This window comes from Erythrolamprus reginae, chromosome 11 (assembly GCF_031021105.1).
Source record: "Erythrolamprus reginae isolate rEryReg1 chromosome 11, rEryReg1.hap1, whole genome shotgun sequence".
In the NCBI taxonomy this organism is placed as follows: domain Eukaryota; kingdom Metazoa; phylum Chordata; class Lepidosauria; order Squamata; family Dipsadidae; genus Erythrolamprus; species Erythrolamprus reginae.
Genome location: NC_091960.1, coordinates 32506192 through 32529397, shown reverse-complemented (window position 1 = coordinate 32529397; position 23206 = coordinate 32506192). Strand labels below are relative to the sequence as shown.

The following is a 23206-nucleotide window of genomic DNA, read 5'->3' as shown; positions in this document are numbered from 1 at the left end:
TATATTATCTAGTATTGGTAGTTTACAAAGTCAACAGTGGATAGTCTAAGGGTATTCTGTAAGGAAAGCAACGCTTCACTCCTTTCTCTAACCAAAGCTTATCGGCCGCCCATTGAGGGTTTGCCAGGATTCGTTTTCCGCGAGGCACCCACCAAAACACAAAGCTGTTCCACAGCAGCCAGGAGGAGCTCTTGGTGGCCGATGCAGCTCACGCCCAAATTCTCCAAATCCCGATAGGATAAGCGGAGCAGCCTCTTCCCAGTCAACTCCCACGTCTCCACGGAGTAACCTTGCAATGCTGGATCCAAACCTAAAACAGAGCAGAGGAAAGTGATTTCCTGGATTTCATCAAAGCTTTTGAGAAGAACCGTAGCATAGATCAGGGGTCTGCAACCCTGGCAACTTTAAGACGCTGCCTCCCTAGTGCAGTGGTTAGAGTGCAGTACTGCAAGCTACCTTCAGCTGATCGCCGGCTGCCAGCAGTTTGGCAGATCGAATCTCAGCAGGCTCAAAGTTGGCTGTGCCTTCCATCCTTCCGAGGTCAATAAATAGGTTGACTCCCTCTTTGTGGCAACCCCTGAGATATTGGGACACTGCTATCATGTCTCCCCTGGTCCTTCTTTTCATTAAACTAGACATACCCAGTTCCTGCAACTGTTTTTCATAGGGTTTAGCCTCCAGTCCTGTAATCATCTTTGTCGCTCTTCTCTGCACTCTTTCTAGAGTCGTTTTGGCATCGTGGCGACCAAAGCTGGATGCAGTATTCCAAGTGTGGCCTTACCAAGGGCTTATAAAGTGGTATTAACCCTTCACATGATCTTGATTCTATCTCTATGTTGATGGAGCCTAGAATTATGTTGGCTTTTTTTGGCAGCTGCTGCACATGGCTGGCTCCTACATTTAAGTGGTTGTCCATAGGACTCCAAGATCCATCACACGGTTACTACTGTTGAGCACTGTACCACATATACCGTACCTGTGTGTTTTATTTTTCTTGCCTAAATGTAGAACCTTTTTTCACCATTTTTCCACCATTGAATTTCATTTTGTTAGATAGCACCCATTGTTCACGTTTGGCTAATGTAATTTAATTTATTTATATTCCGCCCAATCCCATATCATATATGTGAGTCTTCGGAGAGGGGAGGCATACAAATCTAATTAATAATAATAATAATATATTAAACAATAAAAAACCCAGACTAAACTATACAATCATACACTCATACATACCAAGCAAACAATGATTCGGCTGGGACAAAGATGTTAACTCTCACGGTCCTCAAGGCTTTTCGGAAGACCAGGAGGGTGGGAGCAGTACGGACATCGGGGGTGTGTGTGTGTTAGTTGGTTCCAAAGGGCCGGGGCCACCACAGAGAAGGCCTTCTGCCGTGGGCCCGTCAACCTGCACTGCTTAGTCAACGGGACCCGGAAAAGGCCGACTCTGTGGGATCTAATTGGTCTCTGGGAGGCCTTTTCTACTAGGCACTCACTTTATGGAATACCTTATGTATTTATTTATTTATTTATTTATTGGATTTGTATGCCTACTCCCCAAAACAAGGCTAGTTCAATCCTTGTAAATCTTCTAGAAGCTTCTCAAAACTTGCTAGGCCAGGGGTCGCCAACCTTGGCAACTTTAAGACTTGTGGACTTTAACTCCCAGAGGAACTCGGTGCAACCCCCTCCCCCATTCCCTGCGGCATAGGGGTTACGTGCCCCGGCATCGCTCCATGCCCCCCCAGGGGGGGCACCCCATTATTTGAGAAGCACTGCTTTAACTAGACACAAGAACAGTTTTTTTCCGAACGCCATCACTCTACTAAACAAATAATTCCCTCAACACTGTCAGACTTTCTACTAAATCTGCACTTCTATTCTACTAGTTTTTCTCATCATTCCTATCACCCACTTCCTCCCATGTTGACTGTATGACTGTAACTTGTTGCTTATATCCTAAGATTTTTATTAATATTGCTTCTTCATTGCTTATTTGACCCCTATGACAATCATTAAGTGTCGTACCACATGATTCTTGACTAATGTATATTTTATTTTATGTACGCTGAGAGCATCTGCACCAAGACAAATTCCTTGTGTGTCCAATCACACTTGGCCAATAAAATTCTATTCTATTCTATTCTAAATGAATGTGCTTGAGCCCTGGGAAGGTGACACAAGGACCAGCTTTTTTCCTTGAAAGACAGCAAAGAATGAAGGACCAGCAACAAATAACAGTATATTGAAAGTGTCAGAGGATAATGGAATGTGGTGGATGACATATAAAAGCCATCTAAGCACAGTGCTAAATATATATACATGCCGCATATACATACCCCTAGGTGTTATGTTTATATCCTTCCTCTGAATGCTCAAGGAGTTTAATTTTATCTTCCCAACAATGGGGCGTAGTTTGAGAGGTACCAAACAAGGAGTGAATCTCAGTCTCCTTAGTCCTAATTCGACATTATAAGGGCATGGGATAGGATGGGGTGTGGGTCAGAAGGGCGGATATAATACCCCTGGCTGGTCCTCGTCTTCATATTGAAGTTGAGAGCAAACATCATCACCAATCCACCAGCCCGTTCGGGGCGGCCCATGTTCTATTAACTCTAATTCTCTGGCAGATTTAAAGTTATGCCTTCCAAGAAAGTGAACTTTGAAGGATCTGCCCTACATTTCTTCTCGTGGAGGAAGAGGGAGAGGGGGAAAGAGAAAGACAGAAAGAAGGAAAGGAGAGGGAGAGAGAGAGGGAAGGAAGGAAGGAAATGAAGGAGGGAAGAGAAAAAGAGAAAGAGAGAAAAAGAGAAAGAAAGAAGGGAGGGAGGGAGGGAGGGAAGAAGGAAGGATCTGTCCTAAGTTTTTTTTCTCGTAAATAGAGAGGAAGAGGGAGAGAGAGAAGAAGGGAAAGAAAGGAAGGAAGGAAGGAAGGAAGGAAGGAAGGAAGGAAGATCTGTCCTAGGTTTCTTCTTGTGGAGAGAGAGAGAGACAAAGAGAGAGAGGGAGGGAAAGAAGAAAGAAAGAAGAAAAGAAAGAGAAAAGGAGAAAGAAGGGAGGGAGGGAGGAATGAAAGAAAGAAATATCTGTTCTAAGTTTCTTCTCAGAGGGAGAGAGACAGAAAGAGACAGAGAGGAAAAGAAGAAAGAAAGAAAGAAAGAAAGAAAGAAAGGAAGGAAGGAAGGAAGGAAGAACTATCCTAAGTTTCTTATCATGGAAGGAGAGAGACAGAGAGAGATAGAGAGGAAAAGAAGGAAGGAAGAAGGAAGGAAGGAAGTAAAGAAGGATCTGTCCTACGTTTTTTCTCAAGGATGAAGAGGAACAGGTAGTGTGTGGGGGGAAATGAAAGAAGGAAGGAACGAAGGAACGAAAGAAGGAAAGAAAGAAAGAAAGAAAAAACAAAAGAACAAAAGAGAAAGAAAGAGAGAAAGAAAGAGAAAGAAAGAAAAAAGAAAAAGGAAAAAAGAAAGAAAGAAAAGCCCCTGTGTTTTATTTTTTTTATATATTTTTTATTTTGATTATAATACAAACAAGCGAACAACATAAAACATATATACATACCTATATATACAGTACATATTAATTGACTTAATGATTGATACTTTACAATTCTGTTTTTGTTAGTTCATTTCTTTCCCTTTAATATTAGTTCAATTTCTTATTTTTTTTTCTATCCCCTGTGTTTCAAAGGAGCTGAAAAGAACCAAGAAAGAAGGGGGGGGGGGGGTTCCCCAACTTCTTGCCCTAAAACTCCTCTTCCCAAACCGGCCTCGCATCCACAGCCGAAACTCCCGGCCGCGTTTGGACGCTGAGAGCCAGGCTCCCTTCCTGGACCCAGCTGGGCAGGACCCGCCTTGCCCTTCGCAGGAATGCAAGCGGGGGGGCCCTGAGTCGCCCCCCCCCGGGCAGGTGGGTCCCTCAGTTTAGGCGCCAGTCTCCTCCAATCACACCTTTGGAGGGGGGGGCTAACCCAAGACCCCCCCCCCTCTCAGGTCCTGCCCCGCCGCCGCCCCTCCGCCTTACCTCGGATCCAAGCCAGCACCGTCGGGGCGGTCCAGAGCGAGACGGGCTCCATGCTCTGGCCCCGGACTCGGGCCCTTTCCCGTCGGGGCCCCCGTCTGTTCCGGGCGGAGGCTTCCGCGTCGGGTGGGAGGAAGAACCGGGCCGGGCGCCCCAGCCCCACCTGCCCCGTTCCAACAGGTAGTTCGTCAGGCAGACGGCTGGTTGGCCCCCGCCTTCTGTCAATCAAGGGCAAAGGCCCGCCCACGTGCCTCCCTCTGGAAAAAGAGAGTTGGGTTTGGTGTTTTGTTTTTTTTTAAGAATGCTGGAGTTGAAATTATTTAGTTGTGGGGGAGATTTTGCCTTCTTTCTATGAAGTGCCCCCCCCCTATTTCTCCAGCACTCAAAGGGGGGGTCATTTCAGGATGCTTCTTCTGTATTTTTCCAAATAATAGAGGGGGGGGGAGCCAAGACACTCAACTTTTCTTTTGTTTTCTCTTATCTTAGTTTTCGTAGAGGGGCAGCTTACAAATCTACTAAATTATTATTAATTATTATTAATATTATTAATTATTATTATTATAACTTGACTGTAAAAAATATGATTTCAACAATCGAGTTATCGAAGCGTGGAACTCATTGCCAGATTCAATTGGGTCAACCCCTAACGCCCAACACTTCTCCCTTAGACTCTCCAAGATTGACATCTCCAGGTTCCTAAGAGGCCAGTAAGGGGCGTACATAAGTGCACTGGTGTGCCTTTCGTCCCCTGTCCAATTGTCTTTCCTTTCTTTCACCTATAGAAACATAGAAGTCTGACGGCAGAAAAAGACCTCATGGTCCATCTAGTCTGCCCTTATACTCTTTTCTGTATTTTATCTTAGGATGGATATATGTTTATTCCAGGCATGTTTAAATTCAGTTACTGTGGATTTACCAACCACGTCTGCTGGAAGTTTGTTCCAAGGATCTACTACTCTTTAAGTAAAATAATATTTTCTCACGTTGCTTTTGATCTTTCCCCCAACTAACTTCAGATTGTGTCCCCTTGTTCTTGTGTTCACTTTCCTATTAAAAACACTTCCCTCCTGAACCTTATTTAACCCTTTAATATATTTAATATCATATATATTCTCTTCCTTCCATATATTCTCTCCTATGTATTTGTGTATTGGACAAATGAATAAATAAATTAAATAAAGTAATAAATATTATCTTATCTTATCCTGTCTTGTCTTATCTTATCGTCTTTTCTCGTCTCTTCTCTTATCTGAACTGCAGAAAAAACAATTGCTGTCAATTGTCTCTCCTATATCTCCTATATCTTCTCTTCTATCCCTATATCTTTTTCTGCTGTTCTCTCGTAGTTATATTTCACTACTTTATATTCTCCTCTATTCCCCCTTTAATACATTCTACCTGATTATATCCTCTATAACCCCCATTGTGTATTATTGTGTATTGGATAAAACAAATAAATCAAATCAAATCAAACCTGCCTTCCATTTAGGACCTGTATACTGCATGAATCAAAAAGAGGGCGGTGAAAATATTGACCCCTCACATCCTGGACACAAACTGTTTCAACTCCTACCCTCAAAACGTCTCTACAGAGCACTGCACACCAAGACAACTAGACACAAGAAGAGTTATTTTCCCGAACGCCATCACTCTGCTAAACAAATAATTCCCTCAACACTGTCAAACGTTTTACTAAGTCTGCACTTCTATTTCTACTAGTTTTTTCTCATCATTCCTATCACCCATTTCCTCCCATTTAGGACTGTATGACTGTAACTTGTTGCTTGTATTCTAAGATTTTTATTAATATTGATTGTTTCTTCATTGCTTATTTGACCCCTATGACAATCATTAATTGTTGTACCACGTTTCTTGACAAATGTATCTTTTTCTTTTATGAACACTGAGAGCATATGCACCAAGACAAATTCCTTGTGTGTCCAATCACACTTCTCTTATGTGTTCATAGGTTAGGTATGTATGTTGATTGATTGGATTGTTGGGGGTTTATAATAGGATTTTATTATTATTATTTTAGAACAGAATAGAATAGAATTCTTTACTGGCCAAGTGTAATTGCACACACAAGGAATTTGTCATTGACGCACATGCTTTTAATGTGTTTAGTATTAAAAATTAATATTGACTTTGTCTATTATTGTATTATATTGCCTTTTATTTCATTGTAAGCCATCCTTAGTCCCACGGGATTGGGCGGCATAGAAGTCAAAGAAAGAAAGAAAGAGGGAGGAAGGAAGGAAGGAAGGAAGGAAGAAGGAAGAAGGAAGGAAGAAGGAAGGAAGAAAGAAAGAAGGAAGGAAGGAAGGAAAAAGGAAGGAAGAAAGAAAGAAAGAAGGAGGAAAGAAGGAAGGAAGGAAGGAAGAAAGAAAGAGTTATCTTATTTTTATTTATCAAGGTTTTATGTTATACAGTATTTCATTTGTATTTGGCTGTGAGCCGTCCAGAGTCCTTCGGGAGTTGAGCAACATATAAATCCAAATAAATAAATAAACAAACTTTGCTGGCTGTCTTGGGTTTGGGATTGGGGCCAAAGGTTCGGCAGCCATGGGCGGCAATCCTACTAAGCGCGATTCCAGGAGAGAAATCCCACCGCCGAATTGGGGCTGAAATTGAGATTGTCTGGGAACAGGGATGGGAGGGGCGTGTCTCTCTCAGCCCCCCTTCCGATTGGGGCCTTCCGCTGTCATCAAGACAGTTTTCACTACATCTTTGCAGAAGTTGAGCTTTTTTTTAATGAAATCTGGCCTAATTCTGCAACCAGAAGGTGACAGAATTGGCCTGCTTATATTTACCTTTCCGAATGGTGAAATCCATTTTTTTTTACTGCCAGTTCTATGGGTGGGGTGTGGTGGGTATGGCGGGCGTAGCAAGGGAAGGATACTGGAAAATCTTCATTTCTTACCCACTCTATAAGGGAAGGATACTCCATTCCCTCTCCACTCCTGGGGGAAGGATACTGCAAAGTCCCCATTCCCAGTGGTAGGCAATTACACACCAGTAATGGCTGCCAGATTGTGCAATTTGCACACAACCACTCCAGTGCTGTCAGGCGGCGCTATCTTATTATTATTATTATTATTTATTAGATTTGTATCTTTTTTCTTGATTTTTTCAGGGGTTTTTTCTTTCTGTACATGTGCAGGAGCAAAATCTCATGCGTACAAGATTTCAATGCGGGGTTTTTTGCTTTCGCGCATGCGCAGAAGCAAACTTGTGCAAGAGTTGTGTATGCAGGTTCATGTGCATGCACCTGAATGAAGAGGATGCATGCGCAAGTAAGGGCAACCCACTGCTGGTTCCCTCCCCACTCAAGGGTCAGCCATAGGTGGTAGTTGGCGGTTCTCCGATTTCCCCCAATTCATACATACATACATACATACATACATACATACATACATACATGGGTGGGCAGCAGGCAGGACAGGGTGGAATGCAGTTCCACTGGCAGAAATGAAGATGCGTGCACAGCTCCAGCTGATTGGCGGCTGTCACTTCCTGGATTACTGGGCTCCGCTCTGCTCTCCTTTTTTCTGCGTCTGCGCTCCTTGCTTTTTTCCTCTTTCCTGCTTCCTGGCCTCGGACGAGCTTCCCTCTCTCCTGCCCACTCCCCTCCAGCCTCACGCGGCCTCCTCCTGCCTGAAGTGCAAGCAGAAGGCGTGGGTGGAAGCAGCGCTGGCAGCATTTATGCTTCTGGCAGCCCCCGTTCGCCTAGCTACCCAGCCTCAGGTGGGGGGATGACCCAGGAAGGAGAGCATGGGAAACGCGAAGCAAATTGTCACCCCAGCGAACGACACTGGTGAGATTGTAAGTCGAGGGACTTAACAGTTCCCTTGAACGATAACAATCGTTCAAGCCACTCCCACCTGGTCACATGGCCGGCAAGACACACCTGCCCAGTCACATGACCATTAAGCCACACCCACAAAACAAGCCACACCCACAGTGTGGCAGTAGAAATTTTGGCTGCCCATGACTGCATGCATACATAGAGGATTATACAAATTATAAATAATTATGTGTCTGTGTTTGTAAATATGCACATGTTCCTATCATTCCAAAAATCCAATTACACGCATCCTGTTGCAAAAATGCGGTCTGAATCTTAAAAACAGATTTGATGCAGTCTAAAAAGGAACCTCCTTTCCTGAATCAAGGATCAATCACTCCCAAACCTCAGGGGAGGAAGCAATAACTTTATTTTATTTATTTATTTATTTATTTATTTTGTCCAATACACAATGAGGGTTTTAGTGGGTATATATCAATATACACATAGTAAAATACATGATGAAGGTTATAGAGGAGATACTCATAGTAAAATATATCTAAGAAAGAATAGAAAAGAAGATATAGGAATAGAACATATCAATGAAAGAATAGAAGAAGAGATATAGGAATAGAAGAAAGGAATAGGAGATATAGGAGAGCAATAGGACAGGGGACGGAAGGCACTCTAGTGCACTTGTACTCGCCCCTTACTGACCTCTTAGGAATCTGGAGAGGTCAACCGTAGATAATCTAAGGGTAAAGTGTTGGGGGTTTGGGGATGATACTATGGAGTCCGGTAATGAGTTCCACGCTTCGACAACTCGGTTACTGAAGTCATATTTTTTACAGTGAAGTTTGGAGCGGTTAATATTAAGTTTAAATCTGTTGTGTGCTCTTGTGTTGTTGTGGTTGAAGCTGAAGTAGTCGCCGACAGGCAGGACGTTGCAGCACATGATCTTTTGGGCAATACTTAGACCTTGTTTAAGGCGTCTTAGTTCTAAACTTTCTAGGCCCAGGATTGAAAGTCTAGTCTCGTAGGGTCTTCTGTTTTGAGTGGAGGAGTGAAGGGCTCTTCTGGTGAAGCATCTTTGGACATTTTCAAGGGTGTTAATGTCTGAGATGCGATATGGGTTCCAAACAGATGAGCTGTATTCGAGCTGGTCAGTCCTTTGTAAGCCAGGTGTGGAAACTGCCTCTCCCAAGTTTGATCAGCAGCATAAAAGGCTCCGGCAACAGAATTCTGAAAGCCTGGCTGTTTTTTCCATGCGCGCCCTCTAATCTCCCAGGGAATGTGGGTGGAGCCAATCTGAGTTCCTTCCTAGTGTTTGATGTGTTTCCCAGGATCAGAGCATGTTTTATACATGCAACCACCTCTGTTTAATTTCTTCAAGGTCATCTCGCGGCTTTCTAGACATCCTCATTCCTTCTCTGTGATTGGCCTCAAAAATCGAGATAAACAAAGAGAGCCCAGTGGGAATTACAAGAATGTAAAGAAATCAAAACAGCAGCTTTGGAAAGCGCTCAAGCAGCAGTGGTATTAGGGTGGAAGGATAGCAATAAATGGACAATCCAGAATTGGTACTGGTACATGGTGGGCCACATCCACTTGGAAATTATGGAAATAAGATGAAATAACTTTGATGAAAATAAATTGGAGAAGCTGATGGCACGATGGAATAAGGTGAAAAATTATATCTTAAGTAGAATTAATGACGACAATGTGAAAAATAAATTCCGATCACTTTTTGTATGTAAAGAAATGTAAACCGGAGCTAAGGAAGAAATGGAAACTTATTGCAAATAATTTAACCCCCTAAATGGTGGTGGGGGTTTTATTGGTGTTGGGCATGTTTTTTTAAAGTATTTTTTTGTTTGTTGTTAATTTAGTAAATAAACCAATTTTAAAAAAATTATTAAAAAATAAAAAAAAAACAAAGAGAGCCAAGTTGGTATAAAATAGTGGTTTAAGACAGGAGTCTCCAACCTTGGCAATACTTGGAATACTCACATCAACTTGGAATACTTGGACCTTGGAATACTCATATCAAATGACCTAAGAGCCAAATCCCACTACAACGACATCGCCAAAAAGGCTTCAAGTGTTGTTAACCTAATCCTACGCAGCTTCTGCTCCGGTAATCTCACACTACTAACCAGAGCATACAAAACTTTCGCCAGACCAATGCTTGAATACAGTTCATCTGTCTGGAACCCACACCGCATTTTGGACACAACACTCTAGAAAATGTCCAGAGATACTTTACCAGAAGAGCCCTCCACTCCTCCACTCGCAACAGAATACCCTAGGCAACTAGACTTACAATAGGTTTAGAAAGCTTAGAACTACGTCGCCTTAGACAGGACCTAAGCTTAGCCCATAAAATTTATTTATTTTTATTTTATTTATTTATTTTGTCCAATACAAATTGAAAGTTAAGGAGAATAAAAATGTTTAGTAGTAAATATCAGGGAAGGGATAGAAGAAGAGATATTAGAATAGAATACATCAATGAAGAGCAGAGGAAGGATATATGGATGGGAGAAAAGATATACAGTATAAAATATAGGAAAGACAATTGGACAGAGGACGGAAGGCACACTAGTGCACTTATGCTCACCTCTTACTGACCTCTAAGGAATCTGGAGAAGTCAACCGTAGAAAGTCTAAGGGAATAATGTTGGGGGTTGGGGGTTGACACCATGGAGTCTGGTAATGAGTTCCATGCTTCATCTGCTACAATGTCCTTCTTGTCAACCACTATTTCAGCTTCAACCACAACAACACAAGAGCACACAACAGATACAAACCTAAAGTATACCGCTTCAAACTCGACTTCAGGAAATTCGACTTTAGTACCAGAGTAGTTGATGCATGGAACTCACTACCAGACTCTGTAGTAGCATCACCTAACCCCCAAGACTTTACCCTTAGACTGTCCACTGTTGACCTCTCCCGATTCCTAACAGGTCAGTAAGGGGTGTACATAAGTGCACCAACCTAGCCTTCCGTCCCCTGTCCTAATGTTTCTTTCTCTTTTTTTTACTAGCATCATGTATATAAATATTATTATATTTTTGTACAATACCAATACGTACTTGACACAACAAACAAATAAAAATAATAAAACTTTTAAGACTTGTGGACTTTCAACTCAGCTTTGCCAGCTGAGGAATTCTGGGAGTTGAAGTCCACATGTTGCATGGCTGGAGACCTTTTCTAGTTTTATCGGTATATTTTCAAATAAAAAAGGCATTTTTAGTAAAATATTCATTTTAACAGTTGCAATTCTCCCTATAAAGGAGAGCTGCAAATTTTTCCACCTGTCCAGATCTGCCTTAATTTATTTAATTAATTTATTATAATTATCCTCTTTGAGTGTTACATATCTGGACCGGGACTCACTGCTCACAGTCACTCATGCCCTCATCACCTCGAGGTTCGACTACTGTAACGCTCTCTACATGGGGCTCCCTTTGAAAAGTGTTCGGAAACTTCAGATCGTGCAGAATGCAGCTGCGAGAGCTATCATGGGCTTCCCTAAATATGCCCATGTCACACCAACACTCCGCAGTCTGCATTGGTTGCCGATCAATTTCCAGGCACAATTCAAAGTGTTGGTTATGACCTATAAAGCCCTTCATGGCATCGGACCAGAATACCTCTGGGACCGCCTTCTGCTGCAGGAATCCCAGCGACCGGTTAGGTCCAACAGAGTGGGCCTTCTCCTAGTCCCGTCGACTAAACAATGTCGTTTGGTAGGACCCAGGAGAAGAGCCTTCTCTGTGGCGGCCCCGACCCTCTGGAACCAGCTCCCCCCGGAGATTAGAACTGCCCCCACCCTCCTTGCCTTTCGTAAAGTTCTTAAGACCCATCTCTGCCGTCAGGCATGGGGGAACTGACACATCTCCCCCGGGCCTATACAGTTTATACATGGGATGTTTGTGTGTGTGTTTGCTTTTAATAATGGGGTTTTTAGTGTTTTTTAAATTATTAGATTTGTTTTTACATTGTTCTTGTTATTGTTGTGAGCCGCCCCGAGTCTACGGAGAGGGGCGGCATACAAATCTAAAAAATAAGTAAGTAAGTAAGTAAGTAAGTAAGTAAGTAAGTAAGTAAGTAAGTAAGTAAGTAAGTAAGTAAATAAATAGATAGAAAGATAAATAGATAGATAAATAGATAAATAAATAGATAAATAAATAAATAAATATCTTCCGTTAATTGTATTCTTAAATATCCGACTTTCTTTGCTGTCTGAACATTTATTCTCTCAATCACATCCTGCGCAACTCCTTTCTCAAAGCTGAAAGCAGGCACGTTAATATGTTTAAGAGAAAAATATTTGCACATTATCAATAGCCGGTGCCAATATAAATATTTATAGTCCTGTCGGGACTACAGCTTGCAGAATGACTAACCAAGCATTGGCTGGAAAACAGAGTATTGTGCATGGGAAACACTGATATGAAAGTTAACCACCACAAGAGGGAAGCAGAAAAAAGCAAAAAATAACGGCCTATCTAATGCAGACATAACCTTCTCTGCTGTGGCACAGATCTGTTACTGGACGATTGTAAAACAAGGTGAGGTCCTTAAGAGCCACTTGAGGAGCTGTGTGCCTATCAGCTTAGAAGCGAATCAAGGACAGCCAGAATAAAAGCTGAACATCTTTGTGCACGTTTGAGAAATACAGTGGTACTTCTACTTAGTTCGTTCCATGACCAGGTTCTTAAATAGAAAGGTTTGTAAGAAGAAGCAATTTTTCCCATAGGAATCAATGTAAAAGCAAATAATGTGTAAAATTGGGGAAACCACCGGGAGGGTGGAGACCCTGTTTCCTCCCAGGAGATTCCTAGAGAGGCCCCACGGAGGCTTCTCCCGATTGGTTTCCGGGCAAAATTCAAAGCGTTGGTAATAATGACCTATAAAGCCCTACATGACATGGGGCCAGATTATTTGTGGGACCGCCTTCTGCCGTATGAATTGCAGCGACTGATTAGGTCCCACAGAGTTGGCCTTCTCCAAGTCCCGTTGCTTGGTGAGGCCTAGGGGAAGAGCCTTCTCTGTGGCGGCCCCGGCCCTCTGGAATTAGCTCCCCGTGGAGATTCGCACTGCCCCCACACTTCTTGCCTTCCGTAAGAAACTTAAGACTGTCGCCAAGCTTGGGGCAATTAGGTCTCAGCTCCCTGGCCAACGAAATGAGATATATGTTGTATGATGGAACTGGTATGATTGTTTTTTAAATATTGGATTTTTAGATTTTAAATTTAATTTTAAATTTACCGTAATTAGATTTGCCGTTGCACTGTATTGTTATATTATATGCTGTTAGTTGCCCCGAGTCCTCGGAGAAGAGCGGCATACAAATCAAATCAAATCAAATCAAATTGTAAATAAATAAATAAATAATCTGTAATGTAAACATGGAAACATAGAAGACTGACTGCAGAAAAAGGCCTCATGGTCCATCTAGTCTGCCCTTATACTATTTCATGTATTTTATCTTACAATGGATCTATGTTTATCCCAGTTATTGTGGATTTACCAACCACGTCTGCTGGAAGTTTGTTCCAAGGATCTACTACTCTTTCAGTGAAATAATATTTTCTCACGTTGCTTTTTATCTTTCCCCCAACTAACCTCAGATTGTGTCCCCTTGTTCTTGTGTTCACTTTCCTATTAAAAACACTTCCCTCCTGAACCTTATTTAACCCTTTAACATATTTAAATGTTTCGATCATGTCCCCCCTTTTCCTTCTGTCCTCCAGACTATACAGATGGATTTCATGAAGTCTTTCCTGATACGTTTTATGCTTAAGACCTTCCACCATTCTTGTAGCCCGTCTTTGGACCTGTTCAATTTTGTCCATATCTTTTTGTAGGTGAGGTCTCCAGAACTGAACACAGTATTCCAAATGTGGTCTCACCAGCGCTCTATACAGTGGGATCACAATCTCCCTCTTCCTGCTCGTTATACCTCTAGCTATGCAGCCAAGCATCCTACTTGCTTTTCCTAATGCCCGACCACACTAAAGAAAGATATGGAAGCTGAATGCAGAAGAAACCTCCATCAGTGAAGAATTCTACAGCCATAAATACTTGAAATTTCTACATTAATTCAGCTCCTTCCTCAGACAGCATCCATCTGGCTAAACCCCCAAAACAAGAATTCTGACTTCCCCATCAGTTTTTAACTTTGGATCCATACAACAAATTTATTTATTTATTTATTTATTATTTATTAATCAGATTTGTATGCTGCCCCTCTCCGCAGACTCGGGGCGGCTCACAGCAATCGCCATACAATGTAAACAAATCCAATATTTAAATTAATTTTAAAACACCACAAGTTAAAACCAATCATACACACTAGCATACCATACATAAATTTTATAAGCCTAGGGGGAAGGAACATGTCAATTCCCCCATACCTGACGACAGAGGTGGGTTTTAAGGAGCTTACAAAAGGCTAGGAGGGTGATGGCAACTCTGATATCTGGGGGGAGTTGATTCCAAAGGGTCGGGGCCGCCACAGAGAAGGCTCTTCCCCTGGGTCCCGCCAAACGACATTGTTTAGTTGACGGGACCCGGAGAAGGCCAACTCTGTGGGACCTAACTGGTCGCTGGGATTCGTGCGGCAGAAGGCGGTCCCGGAGATATTCTGGTCCGGTGCCATGAAGGGCTTTATAGGTCATAACCAACACTTTGAATTGTGACCGGAAACTGATCGGCAACCAATGCAGACTGCGGAGTGTTGGTGTGACATGGGCAAATTTAGGAAAGCCCATGATAGCTCTCGCAGCTGCATTCTGCACGCTGCTGTTGCATTAATTCGTGTCTCAGGATTATGCCCAGCATTGAAGTCTGAAGAAACCAAAGAGGCTTTGTACAATATTACAAGCCACTAAAAACAAATTAATAAAAACTAATTGAGCTTTGCCGTTTTAATTACTTAGCTGACTTTGATGGGCGGGGTTGAGAAAGACAGCATTCCACGCTCTCGCCTGCATACCTAAATCAAACCAAGCTGTCTTCAGGCTTGGGGGAAACCTCTCTCTGTAATTTCAAATCACACCCATCTATTAAAGGCGATGTTTTTACAACTGCAAAATTTGGAGCCCAAGCTCAGCTAACAAAGTGCGCCATCAATTTGGAGAATCACTAAAATTGGGGGTGGTGGGGTGGTGACATTGTATTTATTTTTTTTTATTTCTTTTGTCAGGCATGTATTAGATAGCAGATACAAGTATAAATATAATTATGAATACATGAAATTGGATACGAATAAAAGGAAACATTAGAACAGGGATGGGAGCAGTGGTGGCTTTCAAATTGTTTTGCTAGTGGTTCTGTGGGTGTGGCTTGGCTTGGTGGGCGTGGCAGAGGAAGGATACTGCAAAATCTTCACTCCCACCCACTTCCAGGGAAACAGAAAGATCTGTGGATTTAAACTCCTGGAATTCTCCAGCTAGTTTCCTGGCTGAAGAATTCTGGAAGTTGAAGTCCACCCCTCTTCAAGTTGTCAATGTTGAGAAATACTGACCTAAAAGGTAAGAACCTCTGAGGATTCAAGAAGATTGAAAAAGTGCTGATGAAAAAAGCCGTATTTATCTATCTATCTATCTATCTATCTATCTATCTATCTATCTATCTATCTATCTATCTATCTATCTATCTATCATCTATCTATCATCTATCTATCTATCTATCTATCTATCATCTATCTATCTATCATCTATCTATCTATCTATCTATCTATCTATCTATCATCTATCTATCTATCTATCTATCTATCTATCATCTATCTATCATCTATCTATCTATCTATCTATCTATCATCTATCTATCTATCTATCTATCTATCTGTCTAAATCATCTATCTATCTATCTATCTATCTATCTATCATCTATCTATCTATCTATCTATCTATCATCTATCTATCTATCTATCTATCATCTATCTATCTATCTATCTATCTATCTATCTATCATCTATCTATCTATCTATCATCTATCTATCTATCTATCTATCATCTATCTATCTATCTATCTATCTATCTATCTATCATCTATCTATCTATCTATCTATCTATCTATCATCTATCTATCATCTATCTATCTATCTATCTATCTATCTATCTATCATCTATCTATCTATCTATCTATCATCTATCTATCTATCTATCTATCTATCATCTATCTATCTATCTATCTATCTATCTATCATCTATCTATCTATCTATCTATCTATCATCTATCTACCTATCTATCTATCTATCTATCTATCTATCTATCTATCATCTATCTATCATCTATCTATCTATCTATCTATCTAAATCATCTATCTATCTATCTATCTATCTATCTATCTATCTATCTATCTATCTATCTATCTATCTATCTATCTGTCTAAATCATCTATCTATCTATCTATCTATCTATCTATCATCTATCTATCATCTATCTATCTATCTATCTATCTATCTATCATCTATCTATCTATCTATCATCTATCTATCATCTATCTATCTATCTATCTATCTATCATCTATCTATCTATCTATCTATCTATCTATCTATCTATCTATCTATCTATCTATCTATCTATCTATCTATCTATCTATCTATCTATCTAAATCATCTATCTATCTATCTATCTATCTATCTATCTATCTATCTATCTATCTATCTATCTGTCTAAATCATCTATCCATCCATCCATCCATCCATCCATCCATCTATCTATCTATCTATCTATTGAACTTGTATGCCGCCCCTCTCCATGGACTTGGGGCGGCTCACAACAAACATAGAATACATAATAAAACAATTAAATCCAATTAATAACAGTTAAAAGACTTTAAAAAACATCCTAAAAGCTTAAAAACATTCAATTCTCATTCACTCAATCCATAGATTATTCTAAACACATTCATTGGTCAAGGGGGTAAAGATCTAATGGTCCCAGGCCTGGTGGCAAAGATGAGTCTTCAAACTTTTTCAGAAAGCAAGGAGGGCGGGGGCAGTGCGAATCTCTAGGGGGAGCTGATTCCAGAGGGCTGGGGCCCCCACAGAGAAGGCTCTTCCCCTAGTCCGCACCAAGCAACATTGTCTGGCTGACGGGACCTGGAGAAGGACAACTCTGTGGGACCTCACCGGATGCTGGGATTCGTGCGCCAGCAGGCAGTCTCGGAGAAAACGTTATAGCAGATCCTTCAGCCTTTTAACTTTTGAAGATTGTTAAATTAGAAATAAAAAAGAAAAGAGGAGGGAGATATGGTGGAGGGATAAATAATGCATGATAATGGAAAACATGGACGGAAAAAGGCTTTCTCCATTTCACATGAAGCCAGCGAAGTTGAACAGTGGGAAGGTCAGGGCAGAGAACTAAAAAAATTCCTGTACATAATTAAACTTGGTAATTCAGTGATAGAAGATAGGATGATCACAGTTTGGATGGCCTTTAATGAAAGTTGGACAATAGACTAAAAAATAGAGAGGATAAAAAATAAAATATATAGAGAAAAATCCAGAGAAAGAGAAGTGGTTTTAAAAAAAGTTTTAAAATACTTTATTAGTACTGATATATAGAGAGGTTAAAATATTGAGAGAGGAGGGAGGGATAGGGAGGAAAGGAAGGGAGGAAAGGAAGGGAGGGAAGGAGGGAGGAAAGGAGGAAGGAAGGAAGGAAGGAAGGAAAACTATAAACAACGTTTCTTAATAATGTGGAATTATTTAAAAGCAAGAATAGGTCCAATGACCTCACCATTAGCTTTACTGATAAATTTATTATTATTATTATTATTATTATTATTATTATTATTATTATTATTTATTAGATTTGTATGCCGCCCCTCTTCGTAGACTCGGGACGGCTCACAACACAATAAAACAATTTGTAACAATTCCCCTCCATGGGAAACCCCACCTCCAGACTTCCGTATTTTTGTGATGCTGCAGGGGAATACCAGCAGGGGAATACCAGCCGCGCAAAAACGGGTGCTTCGCTGGCAACGGAAGTCCGGAGGTGGGGTTTCCCAGGGAGGGGAGCCTCAGCGAAATTGCAGCATCGCAAAAACACGGAAGTCCTCAAAACGTCACCTCTGGACTTCCGTGTTTTTGTGATACTGCGATTTCGCTGAGGCTCCCCTCGCTGGGAAAGCCCACCTCCGGACTTCCGTTGCCAGCGAAGTGCCCATTTTTGCGCTGCTGGGATTCCCCTGCAGCATCGCAAAAACACAGAAGTCCGGAGGTGGTGTTTCCCATGGAGGGGAGCCTCAGGGGAATCCCAGCAGAGCAAAAACGGGCGCTTCGCTGGCAACAGAAGTCCGGAGGCGGGGCATCCCAGTGGCGGCGGCTTGGGTTTGTAAGGTGAAAATAGTTTGGAAGAAGAGGCAAGAAAATCTTAAACCCTGGTTTATATCTCGAAAAGTTTTGTTTGTAAGACGAGGTATCACTGTATAGCCAAATTTAAGCATGAATTGCTGCTTTATATACCACACCTCACACAACAAGGTAACTTTAGATAATTGGTTTGCAGGGGGGGGGGAATGAGACAAAAAGAATAACAGATGAAATGACCTAAAAATGGAGATCTCGTGGTTAAGACACCAGACTAGAATGCAAGAGACCGTGAGTTTTAGTCCCGCCTTAGGCATGAAAGACAGCTGGGTGATTTTGGACCAGTCGCTCGCTATCACCCCAACACACCACCCAGAGTTGCTGTGGTGGGGTAAACAGGAGGAGGAGGAGGAAGAAGAAGTACTAGGTATGGTTGCCGCTTTGGGTTATTTATAAAAATAATAAAGATGGGATGTAAACAAATAAAAAACAGATACCAGTGATAACCTTCAGCGCAGAGTACAAATATTTCAGTTGCGGTTAGTTGTGAAAACAAACGGAGAATACATTGCTAAAAGGTTTTTCCATAATGTTTTATTTTTTTCCTCTACTGGGTTGTTTTTGTAATATTTATTCTAATGTAACATTCTTTAAAAATTGTTAAAAGCTTAATAAAAGGAAAGATAACAAATGCACTGCTATAGGAGAAAGGACCAAACATTGATGGAAAATAACTAGGGAGATTGTCTATCTAGGATTGTACTTCATACATATGCCTGTTTTGTTCAATAAATCACAGTTGTTGCTGTTATTATTATTATTATTATTATTATTATTATTATTATTAATTAGATTTGTATGCCGCCCCTCTCCGCAGACTCGTTAGCTAAGCAATGTGTTATTGTTGCATTGGGCTTCTGTTGGCCAAACCCAATCAAATGATAATCCATTGTTCTGTGAGAACGTAATCCATATATACTGTATTGCATGAAATCAGAATCCAATCTATTCCAAGTAGCAAGTAGGAAACCCTTGGAAGGAGAAATGGGAAAATGTTCTTCTACAAAACAGAAGCTGAATCAACTTTTCCCCCAGATTAATTCTGAAATAAAGACTTGTTTTTGAAAAGTAATTGACAATGTTTTCCCAATGTTTTTTCCATGATATTTTGGAGGGGGGAAAATGCTTTCAATCTTTTTTTTTTAAAATAGAGCTGCATCTTTTGCTATAATTAATATTTGCTTTAGTTTAGTTCTTTTAATTAATTAGTTGCTTTAGTTTAGTTCTTTTAATTAGTTAATTGGATTTAAGATGTTGTGTACTATGTATTTTATATGTTGTGAGTCCTTGGAGAGGGGTGGCATAGAAATCCAATAAATAATAATAATAATAATAATAATAATAATAATAATAATAATAATAAATAATAATAATAATAACCATCAGAATTGACAAAATCTCCATCTGTCAATTGCAAAAGGCCGCTTTACTGGGATCAGCAAACATAATTCGCCGCTACATCACGCAGTCCTAGGTGCTTGGGAAGCGCCCGACTGGTGATGAAATACGAAATCCAGCATAGTGATCTCGTTTGCTGTCTTGTACTGACATAATAATAATAATAATAATAATTTATTAGATTTGTATGCCGCCCCTCTCTGAGGACTTTGATTTATTTATTATTTATTTAATTGTAATAATTTATTATTTAATTGTAATAATTTATTATTTAATTGTAATAATTTATTATTTAATTGCAATAATTTATTATTTATTTAATTGCAATAATTTATTATTTATTTAATTGCAATAATTTATTATTTATTTAATTGCAATAATTTATTATTTATTTAATTGCAATAATTTATTATTTATTTAATTGTAATAATAATTTGTAATTTGCATCTCTTACATAGAATTGCACATCTAGAAATTAACATTTAATCCAACTACTTTACTGCTCACCAGGGTAGAAGACCTTCAAATGAACATCAGCACCTGAATTTTAATTATTGGACTTCAGCTCCCACTTTACCCAATCATTGATCTGGTTGGTTGTGTTGATGGGATCATCATCATCATCATCCCCTCACATATTTATAATGGACTTGGAACTGAAAGACTCTTTCGATGATGGATTGTCCTCTGTGATCTCCAACATCTGGTGCTCCATGAAGGTTTGTCCCACAACATCACCATGGAAGCTTATTTATTTTTATTTATTCATTTGTCCAATACACAATACATATGGAAGAAAATAGACATGAAGTAATATATATATAAACATAATATGTAAAAATAGAGGAGAAGATATATGAAAGGAAGAAAATATATATGATATATGAGATAAAGGAGAGACAATTGGACAGGAGATGAAAGGCACACTAGTGCACTTATGTACGCCCCTTACTGGCCTCTTAGGAACCTGGAGAGGTCAATCGTGGATAGTCTAAGGGAGAAATGTTGGGTGTTAGGGGTTGACACTATTGAGTCCGGTAATGAGTTCCAAGCTTCGACAACTCGATTGTTAAAGTCATATTTTTTACAGTCAAGTTTGGAGCGGTTAATATTAAGTTTGAATCTGTTGCGTGCTCGTGTTGTTGCGGTTGAAGCTGAAGTAGTCATTGACCGGTAGGACGTTGCAGCATATGATCTTGTGGGCAATACTTAAATTGTGTTTTAGGCATCGTAGTTCTAAGCTTTCTAGACCCAGGATTGTTAGTCTATTTTCGTAGGGTGTTCTGTTTCGAGTGGAGGAGTGAAGGGCTCTTCTGGTGAAATATCTTTGGACGTTTTCAAGGATGTTGATGTCCGAGATGTGGTATGGGTTCCAGACAGATGAGCTGTGTTCAAGGATGGGTATGGCAAAAGTTTTGTAGGCTGGTTGTTATAGATCCCCATGATGTACATTGCTCCCAAATTTGGCTTCCCCAATGAAATGCCCAGAAAAAAAATCCTCTTCATGCGTGGATCGCGTGCGGTCAGCGGAGCAGGGAGTGCTGATTCCTTGTGACAGCTGCTTGCTAAGGCAAGCAGTGGCAGGCTCATCATTGGGCAGGAAGGGAGGAGAGCAAAAAAATATTATTTTTTAAAAATCTCTCTTGCACAAATTCATCCAGCACTGTTTGCTCGGAGATGATACGCAAGGGGCAGGATCTTCAACCCGCTAAGCGGTACGTATGTTCATATCCATTCTCTTTAGCATCGGAGGAAGACATGAAAAAGGAGAGGAGATATAGCAGGTTGGAGGATGCCGAAGTTGGTTGAAAATGTTAGAAAATCAGGGAGCGTGTTCCATCCCAGAAAGTGATGGCGGCATTTCACATACGGTGGATTTCAGGGAGTTGCCCTGTTGTAGACAAGGAAGGATGAGACTGAGATGCTCATTAAATTAATGAGGAACTCAAAGAACAGCAATTAGCAATTAGCGCCGCATCTTTTTTTGCCAGGAGAACTTTGGGGTCACCAAGAACAGTGGTCTACGGTGAAGCCCTGCAGACGGTATCGCTGCCAGATATCAAAGAATGTTTGCCGAGGTTCCCGTCCTCCTGTTGTGTCCTAAGCTTCTCCCTTTCCTTCTACAGCTTCGTCCTGCCTAAATAACTCCAAACACCCACAAGACGAGAGTCTCTGTTTCTGCTATGGTCTTCCGACTCCGACGTCTGACTCCCGGATACTTCCGATTGTTGCAGGTAAGCAGAATTTCCCTCCCCTGTATCGGAGATCAGTGAAGGAAGGACAGGAATAGCCTGGCTGGAAAGTCATGAATTCAGTTATTACAGGCTGCAGATCCAAAGGAATCTTAATAATACAGGAAAAGACAACAAAAGGGGGGGGGGGGGGGAATAGCAGGAGTCCCACTTTTTCTCATATTCAGGCTGTGAGGGTTGGGTCAGTCACATAGAGGATCAAATCAATAATATAGAAACATAGAAACATAGAAGACTGACGGCAGAAAAAGACCTCATGGTCCATCTAGTCTGCCCTTATGCTATTTCCTGTATTTTATCTTACAATGGATATATGTTTATCCCAGGCATGTTTAAATTCAGTGACTGTGGATTGACCAACCACGTCTGCTGGAAGTTTGTTCCAAGCATCTTCTACTCTTTCAGTGAAATAATATTTTCTCACGTTGCTTTTGATCTTTCCCCCAACTAACTTCAGATTGTGTCCCCTTGTTCTTGTGTTCACTTTCCTATTAAAAACACTTCCCTCCTGAGCGTGGCTTGGTGGGTATGGTAGGGGAAGGATACGGCAAAATCCCCATTTTCTCCCGATCAGTTGAGACTCAGGAGGCAGAGAATGGATGGGGACAAGGCCAGTATTTATAGATTCTTCCAACTACAGTGGTCCCTCTACTTAAGAACTTAATTCGTTCCGTGACCAAGTTCTTAAGTAGAAAAGTTTGTAAGTAGAAGCCATTTTTGGAATGTGCTCAAATGGATATGCTAACCAAAAAATTAGATGGGAAAGAAGAAAGGGATTATTATAGAGTTTGGGATAAATTCTACAATTGGTTTAAACAAAGAAACAATCAAAGGTTTAAAAGATTAATTAAACAGTATGTTTATCTCTTTTTTCAAAATTGGAAACTAGATTTTCTCACTTTTTTGAAGTCTTTTCCCCCCCTATTCTCTTTCAAGTTCTTCTCTAAAATATTTCTTAGATACATAGAAACATAGAAGACTGACGGCAGAAAAAGACCTCATGGTCCATCTAGTCTGCCCTTATACTATTTCCTGTATTTTATCTTAGGATGGATCTATGTTTATCCCAGGCAGGTTTAAATTCAGTGACTGTGGATTTACCAACCACGTCTGCTGGAAGTTTGTTCCAAGGATCTACTACTCTTTCTATCTATCTATCTATCTATCTATCTATCTATCTATCTATCTATCTATCTATCTATCTATCTATTGTTAGAGTTGAAAGGGACCATGTAGGTCATCAAGTCCATGACCTACATGGACCTATGTCTGTTTCGTATTAATTTTTTAAAAAAAAGAGAATGTTCCATAAAGGTATATTAATGGGAGAAAAGCTATGGGCATCCCACTA

The 23206-nt window shown here is 40.6% G+C and overlaps 1 protein-coding gene across 2 annotated transcripts in view; it reads right to left on the bottom strand.

Moving 5' to 3' along the window:
• CNKSR1 (connector enhancer of kinase suppressor of Ras 1) overlaps nt 1–4238 on the bottom strand; it is a 48248-nt gene extending 44010 nt beyond the window's left edge. Inside the window, exons 1-2 of one of the 2 annotated variants that reach the window (XM_070764167.1) lie at nt 4021–4238; nt 153–310 (exon numbers count right to left, since the gene is read on the bottom strand). In XM_070764167.1, coding sequence (XP_070620268.1) covers nt 153–310; nt 4021–4072 — 210 coding nt within the window. In that variant the 5' untranslated portion in view covers nt 4073–4238. The remainder of the gene's footprint in view (nt 1–152; nt 311–4020) is intronic. The other variant, XM_070764166.1, reaches the window with a different exon arrangement.
• Nucleotides 4239–23206: the final 18968 nt, after the last annotated feature.